We start from the raw sequence: 12119 nt of genomic DNA, 5'->3' as shown, positions 1-12119 counted from the left end.
GATTTGAACTTATTTTCCTTGAGAAAATCATGACATTTAGAAAGTATTTAAATAATCCTATGTATCAATGTTTTCAAAAAAATAGTTAACTAACTTTTGAAACATTTAAAAATACGTGGAATCGGAGTCGGAGTCGGAGCTAACCATTTGTTGAAAGCTGGAGTCGGAGTCGGAGTCGGAGTCGGCTAGAGTTTGTAGGCCGGAGTTGGAGTCGGAGTCGGAGTCAGTTCGAGCTGAAAGCCGGAGCCAGAGTCGGAGTCGGAGCCGGCTAATCTCAGAAAGTCGGAGTCGGAGTTGGAGTCGGAGTTGTTTGAAACATGTCCCGACTCCGCAGCCCTGGTTTTATCATAACATTCCAAATCCTACACCCAAAGTTAAAGAACGAGGGGATAGTCCTCACGAAAAGAAACGTGAGGAAAGTGCTATTTTGCGAGAGTATAGTTCTCTCGCGTGTTCATTCGTTCATTGGAACAGTTCATCCTATTGAGTGGCTTATATGGACAAATGACCGCCAATTAGTCACCGTACCATGGTGGCCCATACGGCAAAGGCACGGTTCAGTATGCCGAAGGTCTTGGGTTCGAGTCTCGATACCGGTACAATTTTTTTGATAGATGAACTTTTTTTGAAGATGAACCCATGAGTAAAGTACTCTCGCTAATTTCGAGATTTATCCTCTCAGTCCGCACACAGTACCATTTTACTACCGAATCGTGCTCTTTATCCTCTCGTATGCCGATGCCCAGTTCTGGGTGTAACCCTTCAAAAAAGTAGAATGGTAACTGCAACTCGCTTGTTCTCGGGCATAACTCAACCAATTATGACGATTCTTGTTGCCAATGATTTGTAAGGATGTCTAGATGATTCTATAACTTTGCAGAACTCAATTTGATCGTTGCAATTTTTTTTTCGCTTGTAAAAAAAACGCCAAAATTCCGCGGAGGCAGTCTATAAAAAAAAAAGGTGGAACGATGTTTTCGGTCGCAGAAATAACAGATTTGATCAAATCGAGTTCTGCAAAATTTTAGGATCATTCAGACATTCTTACAAATAACTCGAAACAAGAATCGTCCTGATTGGTTGAGTTATGCCCAAGAACCAGCGAGTTGCAGTTACCGTTCCAACTTTATCAGGAGGCTTGGGCGAAAAATGGCTCACGCTTCTAATTCAACAAAACACACAGTGTCAAAAGATAGTCGTAGAGGCAAGCTATAGTTTTACAAGTAGAGTTTTGTGAAAAAGTTATCAATTGTTTCTGAATTTGCAAAATATCCCTGACTGTCAAAATGCTTATACGCCCTTTTCTCGTGTTGCTATAGGTTCTGCGTTTTGATTTCAATTAACTTCCTAAGAATAACGAATAAAGTAATCGTCCAAAGTAAATCATTATACATTACCAGACAGAACTCATTCTTATGGAGACGCATGATAGTTTACTGTAACAGCGCTTGTTTTTAATATACCATGGAACACCATTGTTTGCTACACAGTAACAGAAATATAAATTTGACAGCTTTATATTATTTTGCCTCAATTTGTGTTTACGTGCAATTTCACTCAAATGATGTGATTTACACACTTTTCGAGTTAATTTTTTCTACACAAATTTGCAGATGGTTTAAATTGTTCTGCTTGGTATCCAAAAAACACGTCATCCTCAGTGACAATTCCAATCACGTAATTCTCGCTCGAGTCGCTACTTTTCAACCAAAAGAAGCAAAAAAATAAAACTAAAGCCAAATATCAGCAAATTACTTCCTGCTCTGGTAGTCCGCATAATGCTGATCCAAGCCCAAATCCCTCAGGAACCAGTCACGAACACTGCCCAGCATTAGACAACACTTTCGGCACGGAACACCAAATCATAGGAAAAACGAGAGAAGAACTCGAAGAAAAAGGACACGAAAAAGGACGCCACTAGTTTGAAATTCTTCCCGCGAGGTTCACATCCACACACATATACACGTGGCCACTGACTGCCACCCGATCCGACCGACCTAGTGGCTGGTTTACTGACTGACTGACTGACTGACTGACGCGGACCCGGGGACGACGATGACGACGGAATCCTGCTGGCAACATTATGATAATTTGTCACGAATACGACGAACGAGCTGCACAGAATGACAAGAAGTATGGTTATAGTCGAAAAAAGTTTAAAAAAATAAAATAACTTTGAAAAACTAAAATAATTACCAAAACTTGAGAAAAAAAAAACAAAATAAAATTAGAATATTTATTGGTAAGCCCTTTTCGAAAGTTACGCGCCAAACTTTCACGACCACCGCAATGCTTCAAAGAGCACACGACTGTGACCAAGAGTGTGTTGGTTACCCTGTGAAGTGGTGAATTGGTGTGCGTGTCACGACAGGACCAGCAACGTGCCGGGAATTTCTGCCATCACGGTCCGGCCACCGCTGGGCAGGTCTGGCAACACTGCGTGCGTGCGTGAGAGCGTGCGTGCGTGTGAAAGCATTATAAATGCAGGTCTCACGCGCAAAACTTTACACACACACACTTTGAGTGACCGACGTGGTCGTTAATGGTTTTCCCCGTTAGTTCGTGCGGTTTTTTGGTTGGAAATTATCGGGTTCTGGGTTTTTTTTTACGTGGAAAGAGGGTACACGGAGAAACTGCAGTTCACGGAGCGTGATGATGTAACCAGTGTGTTTGTAGTGTTAAATATCGGTGTGAATCGTCGCGTTTTGTATAGTTTTTTGTGTAAATATTGCCAAGAAGACGTTGTGTTTGTCGACGGGGAACGAGGAAGTCTCCCAACAAGGCAGCAACCCGTAGCTGCACGTCCCACACCGTGCGTTGATGCCGCTAGTCACCACCAGATGTCGCCGCTAAAGAACATCGCATGGGCGGCCATTGGGGGTGGTGAATGTTCGAAGGATGCAATGACGGGTGATATGAGTTGGCACGTGAAGGTTAAAGGGGGCTTCTGGGAACCACCATCGCGATTGCTGGATCAGAAAGTCCGGTGATCAAGTTGCGAACGGTTGTCCGTAGAGGCAACCAAGTGAGTACCAACCCGCAATACCAGCGTTGGTAGAGTGTCCGTTGGACGGACCAGTGGAACCTGATACCATCAGGATAGCGCCCGGAACTCGCTACGTTCCGAGGAGAGACGAGAGCAGGAGCTACTCGTGTGTTTTGGACATCCAGGTAGGAATGTGCCATCCCAGAAGCATCCCAATACGAGCCCCGATCCCCAGCATTAGCAATCTAACCGCCATTTTGTCCCGCGTAGGACCCCTTTGTGTTTCACGGTTCACTTTGTGAACACTTGTGGTTTTCACCCTGGCCGTGCTATTTCCGGACCGGTGAACCACCCTACGAACCGACACTGTTCGTGCGCCTGGCCGTGACCGTCAACTCCGCGACCCGAAACCCGGACTGTACCGACGGAGTCCTTGGACGCCGTCGAAGCCTGTTGCCCGTTACCAAGCACAGGAAGGGCGCGGACGGCAGGCGAGGGTCCTCGAAGGCTGCAGCCGAAGCGTCGGAGGGTCCATCCGACTGACAAAGAGGCCACCCCCATTGGCGAACTGCAGGAGGAGCGTCTACGTCAGCAGGAAGGAGCAGCGACGACGGCAGAGCGGCGATACGGGGCCCCGAGCGAGTCAACGGTGCACCGGAAGTGTAAAGGAAGAAAGAAGAAGGACGAGTGAGGTAGGAGATAGTATGTAAGGACGTGGGACGGGAAACGAGTGCTAGAGGAGAGGAAGGGATCCCTGAATAAACCTGTCGACTGAAACCGGAAATAAACTGTAGTTTCCCTTAGGCAACACAGTGTTTTCTTGGCTTAGGAAATCTCGAGCGTCATGCCGATCCTGGGTTTTGAAGGAGAGTCCCATCGGTATCTGGCTCTACCCATACTGGAAGCACAGCTCAGCATCCTCAGTTGTTATAATGAGGAAGGTCACGCACGAGGGTACGTGAGAAAGCATGCTTTGGAGCAGGAACTGAGTTGGTGATGTTGTGTAGGGTTTTCGTGGAAAGTGTTAATTATCGTGTTATGAAGGGAAAATCATACATTTAAATTTATTAAAGCTTCAATGCGATATCGTGAAATTTCGCTTAATACCGAGTCCACGAACAAGGCATACCCCTTTGTCATAGTGTTAAAATTGTTCTATTTTTTCACAAAAATGCCCATAGCTTCCTTAAGATTTAACCAACTGAAGAGTTTCACCTTTCATGTTGTTGCATTTAAAAAAAAATCAAGGTTGTGCTTTGATTTGTCTACATCCCGTTGACCTAAAGTGTAAATTTTTGGCTCAGTTGCTAGCTATATATGTCCACATCCTCGAAACAACTGCTCGTGGACTCGCTCTTTAATTTGGAAACATTATGATTCAAAATAAACAGCTTAAGATTGAAGAAAAATGAACTTAATTGCATTTGTTTATGGTAAAAAGGAAAAAACCCAATTCCAAAATTTAACCACAAAAAAATGATGAATGACAAAACCAACAAATATTTAATTTAAAACTGTGTGGTACGAGTTCGGGTACGAGATATTGTCAGTTGAAAAATTAGGAATCTGGCACATATCGCCGAATTAGACGTTTCACCAGACCCTTTTTTTTTGCTTCAAAAATCAAAGGAAAGGCATTGAAATTTTTTCGGCTGAACATATCATCAAAACTATTTTTATCTTGCAAAATATGTGAACTGCATCTCGTCTTTTTGTATTCAAAATCTCGCAGAAAGAAATGAAAATATTACTTAATTTATGAATGGTGTCAATGTAGGAACTACATTTTTCAAATTATTGAAACAAAATTGATTAATAAATCATGGTACTAAATTTTTTTAAGAACTGCTCTTGCGAATGCAAAAAGTTAAAAAAAAATAATCAAGAAAGTTCTTCAGCTACTTTTTGATAGAGCTACTAACGCCAAAAAAGGCAAAAACATTGAAAAGCAAACCACCTCCTCAAATTATCAACGTACAAACGTACAGAAATTAGTTTTTATTTTCAAAGCAATGCGAATGTTAGAAAATGCGATGAATTAGATTGTTTTTTAAAGTTGATTTGCTAAACCAGACTCAAATTCGGAATGCCCGTCATCAGGGGTGACATTGGGTCTGGGAGGTGAGTTTGGGTCATACATAGGGCTAGTGATTTTTCGCGATTTCACGGAAACCGCGTAATCCGTGAAATTCACCCTTGGACGTGAAATTTGGGAAATACCGTGAAATGCCGCGAAATTTGAAATATTCAAGTGATAAATCGCTACTCAATGCATTTAAGCCTTATTTGTTTAATTCAAACATTTAAAAAGATTTTTACAATCATTTTGAATGCAGTTTACAAATAAAGAAGTATTTCATATCAGATCTACAATTATTTTTTGAAGATATTGTTCATTAGAATATTCAACAAAATGCAGATAGTTTCTTTATTCCACAGAATTCCAAAAAGATTTTAAAAGAACATTAATAAACACTTCTTTAAAAGAATACGCAAAAAATACCTTTTTTATTTTAAAATTTGCTTAAAATTTATTTTAATTAATCAACTACATTAAACAACAAGGAACAAATTGCATTATAAATATATTTTGAATATAAATTATATGTTTTGATTCAATTGATAAGTAAAATAATACATATTGAAATCATGTTTGTTAACCATTTTGCAACGTATTATATTTTTCTTTAATCATCAATAAATGTAAAAACTGCTTTTAATAAAGTTTTGCCTGAACTTTATTTAAAAAAAAACTAAAATATCACTATTGCCGAAATTAAAAAAAAATGTATTGCACTTATTTAAATGCTTCTAGTTTTGATGAATTAGAGGTTCAAGACTTGCTTCGTTTTGGAGGTATTTAAGAAAATTAATTTTATAAAATCTCAATAAAATTAAAACAGCTGAATCATAAATTCTTGACTTTTTTTTATTAGGTCCTATAAACAAATGTTAACATTGAGTGTATCCCTTTCACACCTAATGTCAATGTTCATTGGAGTAACCGGGATACACTCAATGTTTACATTTGTTTGTAAGACCTAAATCTAGAATTCAACTGACGGAAATTCTTCAAAATTTCCCAAGATTAATTCAATACTCCTTTTTTCAAATAAATCACTTGTGTCAGGGGGTTTTAAACGCGTTTTATTTTGTATCTAAAACTACTGCTTACTTTTAAGACAGTTTTCTGTTAATAATTTTGCTAAAAGAAAACAGTTTGACGTTTATTTTGAGCAGTTTTTAGAGCACCGTGAAATTGCCGTGAAATTTCAATGTTTTGTAATTGGCATGCCGCGTAATTTTGATTTTTTCGCCGTGTAAAATCACTAGCCCTTGTCATACAATAATGCAGAAATTTGTACGACCCAATGTCTCCCCCTAGACCCAATGTCACCCATGAGGACGGTATATAAAACTTCAACAAAAAAACTGTTTTATTGGGAATCCCATTCATTTTCAAAGAACCTGTCTGATATTTGAAAGAATATAAAACTATAAAAACTATAAAATTATCTTTTAAATAGTCCAAAGAACTGGTATTTTTTGAAAGAATGCAAAAACTTCTGATTTTGTTCTACTGAGATACCAATTTGTTTTCGAAGAACATGTCATTTTAAAAACAATGCAAGGACTCCCAGAAATGAATAAAATGATCTTCAAAATACTCCAAAGAATTCATTTTCAAAGAATATTGAATAAATCATCTTCAACATAGTTCATAGAATTGGCCATGTAAAAACTCACGCAAATATTTTTTTTTAACTGCTGATTGATTTTTTACAATTTGTTTTATGATTGTTTTTTTTTCATCCCGCGAAACGATCTTCGGCGAAACAATATCACGCTAAATGCCCGGCCCCCACAAATAGGGCTAATAGGGTGACACTGACAAAAACAACTTTTCACATTCACTTTATGAGGCTGTTGAATTTTCCATCTCCTTTTAATTAAAATAAAACAATTTTTCATCTAACAAAAAACATTGCATATAACATGAAAATGGAGTACCTTCAAACAATTAAAAATCATATGTTCAATATGTTCCGAAGTTCATTCTTTTTTTTTCGAAAAATCATGACTCTTGTATCAGATTTTGCACAATCTTTTTCTGTCGTTTTCGCATAATTGTCCCATCTGTGACGATTTTGACATTTATGATTTTTAAGTTTATTTTAGTGATAACTTTTACGCCCCAGGAAAAAAAATGTCCTTAGCTAAAATCCAAAAAGGTTCCCCAGACTAAAAAAAAAACAAAAAGTGTCGACTACAGGACTCGAACCAAACTGCCTCAGCCACCAGAACTTGTGACTAAAATGTGGTCACAAGTAGGTTATTTAAAATGATTGGATATTTATTGATTCAATTTACGAATGAACACATTTGTTAAAGCTAGTTGATTTGGTGGCATTTCTCGAGTTTAGCATTGGTCATTAATAAAGTTTGAGATAGCTATTCCCCCTGTACTTTTTACATAGTTCGACTTTGAGCACCGGTACATACAAGCACCCTGCGCATTAAAATGGCTAGCAAATATACTCACTTAACTTTGATGGACAAACTAATAATATTAGCCGGTAATTTGGAGCCATTTGCATTATTACTTTTTGAAATTTATTTTCCATTCAGATCCATTGCCACAATCAGACCAGAGAAATGACCAACTGTACGAAACTTCACTTGAAAAGCACAACTGGTTATCAGCAGCAGTCCGTTCCAACGATTCGTGGTTCACCTCATTTCCATCCATTGCGAGAACCAAGCTTAACCAGTAACCAACCCTGGCAGTGCCAGGCTGGCACAGGACAACAACAGACAACAACGGCACATCAGAAAATTGCAATCTCCTGCTTCTGTTGCTGCTGCTGCTGCTCCAAGAGGAGCCTTGCATTTGGAGCGTCGAAAAGTCGATAGCTGCATCGCATCATCACATGAATAAAACGTTTTATGGGGCAAGCACAGAAATAGAGATAGTGGCTGACTGGATGGCTGTAAAACGGGCCAAGACCGCGACGACGAACGGAACATATCGGGACGAACTATTTTCGGAACGGTTTTTATACATAAAACATGCTGGAGAGGTGGTGCCTCTGTGCATGTGTGGTGTTGGGTTGGAAAATGAGACACATACATAAGTAATACAAAGTTCTAAGGACCAAAGATGTTGGTATAGGTAAGGGACACCCAACACTAGCGAATCCTGGAACTGGCGAAGAAGATCAACCAGATATAATGTAAAAAAACTACAAAGCAAACTATATTCACCGTTATTTACAGCTGACCCAGTGACAGTACCTCGTTATTCGTTGTCTCTTTGTTTAACTGCAGCACCGTTTAGCGGGCTGGCTGTCAACAATCGAACTGCTCAAAATGAATAGTTATTCGTCAAAGTTGTATTCATTCCAACGCAATAGCAAATAAAGAATGGCTTTGAACAAGAGGCAATAAACCTCACAAAGCACTCCGTTCGTCAGGAAAAGCTATCATCATTCCGCCACGGCAAATAACAATAATGGCCAGAGGCTCTCTCCGTTTCTACCCTAAGTGGAGAGTGAAGAGTTTGACAACCTGGACGTGCCTTATTGTATGCAGCGGCTCCAGCAGGATCGACATCCTGTGCTGTCTACTGAGCCAAGTACTAAACTACCTCGAGGCAATTACAGATACTACACCCAAATAAAAACTTGCTGGCAGTTTATGTGACTACCACATCATGATAATGAAAGAAATCTTATGTGTTATCGTAGAGTATCACTCATCCTGAGATTTAAAGAAAATATCTTCAATTCAATTCAAAATGGTTTCATTTGTTTTTCATGTGATTCAAACAAAAAAAAAATCAGGTTTTTGACCCACCGTTCCACTCTATTCCTTTTTATCGCAAACAAACAATGCCTTTCAAACGTCATCAACCTGGTGATGCTGTGTTGTAGCACCACGACGCGACTGGAAGCACTTTTTGCATTCTTTTGCCGCGGAATTGTGCTTTGACTATTGGCCAACAATGGACGTGGGACGAGGTGCATTCACACAGCGAAAGCGGAACAAAACGTGGACTAAACACAATGGTTTACACACACAAACACACTTGGATTCGGTGCATTGTATTCGGAGAGTGTTGTGGTGTGAACTGGCAGAGTTGGCAGGTGAACAATGGGTCACCAGGAATTGAGGAACTTCTGGGTTTCCTTTTTGAAAAATTGAGAAAGAGAAGCAAGCAAAAAGGAGTCAAAGTTAGATGGACTTGGGATATAACGACGAACCCTGCAGATAATACTTTCACAAATGAGCAATTCTCCACCAAACCCGGCAAATGGATTTGTTTAGATTTATGAATTGGCTCAAACCATTTAAGGGCCTTCTCTATGATCAAAGAAGCCATTTGGTGTCATTGGTTCACCCATACAAGGCTCCATACAATTTTGGCAGCTGTCCACACAAAGAGGTACGTAAATATTCGAAAATCTGTTTCTTTTAAAGGAATTTTCTGATCGGTTTGGTGTCTTGGGTAAAGTCGTAGGTATTGATGAGAACTATTCATAAATAAATTGGTAAACAATGGTGTTTTTTTAAACAAACTTTTTTTTACAAAAAAATCAATTTCCCAAAATATTTTATTTTAAAATATTGTTTTCATTTTTCTAATACCGTCAGTGGGGGTGACTATGGGTCAAAAAAAACGATACACCTCTCGTCATTTCTTAATAACAAAAACAATTTGAATAACATCGAAAATCTTTCAACATAGATTTGTTCTTAGATAGTTTACTAACATTTTCCCAAAATATGGTGGATTTTGATGAACACTACCTTAAATGCCAATAGTTTGGAAATTGACCCAATCTCACCCCTTAGAGGGGTGACATTGGGTCGAATGAAACTAAAATGATGCTCAAATACAACGATATGGTAAAAACAAGTCATCCAACAGTGTTTCTTGTTAGAGGGAATCGTATTGACATGCTACAATGTTTGAAGTAGAGATTTTCAAACATTTGAGTATTTTTTTTTTGTTAGCGTACCTCAACTTTAGGCAGATGAAAAAACGATCTTAAGATCATCTTAAGATGTCCCCTGCACAACCTTTTTACAGAATTTATTTTCATTGAGAAGAACCTGAGAAATAGTAAAATCCGTATAAAATCACTTTGACCCAATCTTACCCCCCAGACCCAATGTCACCCCCACTGACGGTACGTTTGATTTTTGTTAACTCTCCTTTGTAATCTTTATTTAAAATCTATTTGTGAAAACCTTATTTAATTCTTCTACACAGTTTATCCAACTTTAAAGTCCAATCTTCTATTGAATCTTTTACTTTAATAATCTTTATCATCCTGCTACTGTACTGTAACGTGCTATAACCATCTTTATTTATAATCAAATATTGTTTTCAGCATGGTATAAATGTAATTTATTATACAACACATTATAAATTGTAAAAAAGTATAATGATATATTATAACACCTGACACCCTCTACACAACACCAACGCAATCACAAATTGGAGCGTTTGGTACGGTATTTCCACGCATCCTTCCTTCCCTGTAAATTCTGTGAAATGTGATCCGATCTCAGAATCCTCTCAACGGTAAACACAACGCAGCAGGGCTGGCCGCTTTAATTTTTGTGATACATTTTCGGGTGTTCTTGGATGTACTGCAATTAGTGATATTGACTTTCCAGCATGCTTTCATCGGACTGGCTGAGTTTGTGTTAGATTAGATTAGATTAGATCAGACAAAATTTCAATTTCCCAAAATCTGCTTTTTATAATTTTTTGTTTTTTTTTAAATATGTTTTATGGGACAAAAAATCGCAGCTTTTTATTATATTTAAAAAATATATGTATATCGAAAAAAACTAAAAATATTACTTGAAATTTTGTTTGACTTTAGTTTTAAATGTAAAGTCAGATTTGCTAGCGAAAAGTAGTGTACAGATTTTTTGATGAAGTGCACCGTTGCAAAGATATAGCCAGTATAATCTTGTCTATGCTTGTCAATTCCAAAAATATTTGTTTCAAAAAGTTAAGAAAGCATTTAACAAAATTTCCTTAGAGACTTTGTAGATTTGACCTCTGATTGCTAAAAGACAGCGTTTTTAAGACTCAAATATCCCCCCATATTTTAATTTCAATCTATTAGCAACAAATGAAATATTTATGAAATTTTATGATCTATTCGAAAAAAAAAATCAACGTTGAATACCGAACCATTAGTTGCTGCGATATTGGCATTTAAAAGTTTTCGAGTAAAAATTGTTTTTTTTTTTTTGAAAAAAAACCTATATTTTCAAAAAATCAAAGTTCTGCGGAATTTTTTTTCTGCGTTGAATGTTATTCTGAAAAATCCACATCAATACTTAAAACTTTGCCCAAGACACCAAACCGATTCAGAAAAAAATACCTTTAATAGATAAAAAACCACGAATTATAATTATCATCCATTTCCGGTTTTACCTTTGATTTTTTTTGAAAATATTTTTTTAAATTTCAAAAGACACATTTTTTTAAAAATGTTTAACTCCGATACCAGATTTCGCATGATGAATCCACAAACGCTAAAAAATGTATGTTTAATTTATTTTTTAGTAATAAGCTTGGTCGGGGTAAAAGGCTCCGCTATGATACTGCTTTGTAAGAACAGCGTTGTCATCTAGTGGTGTACAGTGAAAACTGGTTTAACCCGGTGTATTTTGGCCCAAGATTGTGGTGCCTGTTGCCCCGCATGATGGTTTTTGAAATGAATTTGAAATATTGCTAGAAATTTGTTATTTTTCAACAATTTTGAGGTTTTTCAAGACTTTTATCACATGGATAACGTAGAATAATAGTAGATTTAGTCTTCTCTAAGGGGCTGCATAGAATCTCTTCTTCCCCTACGCTTTTTGAAAAATCAACTTTCAGTGATAAAAAATCAATTCAATTCAATTCAATTCGGTTTTATTAGTGAATAATCATGTTACAATTAGTTCATTCGCAGTAAATAACAGAGTTTTGGAGTTCCTTTCAGCTGTGTGTTAAATCTCAATCCATTTTGGAACGATTATTGCTAATGACTAAGAGATTACCAAAAGTAAGAAAAAATTTAGAAAAAAAACTTAAAATTGCAAAGGAAACGGGATAGAAATA

General features: G+C 37.6%; 1 protein-coding gene across 13 annotated transcripts in view; it reads right to left on the bottom strand.

The window, feature by feature from the left end:
- LOC120417333 (voltage-dependent calcium channel type A subunit alpha-1-like) overlaps positions 1–12119 on the bottom strand; it is a 114575-nt gene that overhangs the window by 89218 nt on the left and 13238 nt on the right. For 7 of the 13 annotated variants that reach the window (XM_039579331.2, XM_039579332.2, XM_039579320.2 and 4 more), the window contains exon 1: positions 1756–1968. The exons of 1 other annotated variant lie outside the window; for it this stretch is intronic. In XM_039579331.2, coding sequence (XP_039435265.1) covers positions 1756–1832 — 77 coding nt within the window. In that variant the 5' untranslated portion in view covers positions 1833–1968. Of the gene's footprint in view, positions 1–1755; positions 1972–12119 lie in introns of those variants that run through there. 5 more of the 13 variants (XM_039579322.2, XM_039579327.2, XM_039579329.2 and 2 more) reach the window with 3 other exon arrangements.

Source organism: Culex pipiens, chromosome 3 (assembly GCF_016801865.2).
Source record: "Culex pipiens pallens isolate TS chromosome 3, TS_CPP_V2, whole genome shotgun sequence".
NCBI lineage: Eukaryota > Metazoa > Arthropoda > Insecta > Diptera > Culicidae > Culex > Culex pipiens.
Note: the sequence above shows the minus strand (reverse complement) of the source record. Positions and strands in the feature narration are given on the sequence as shown.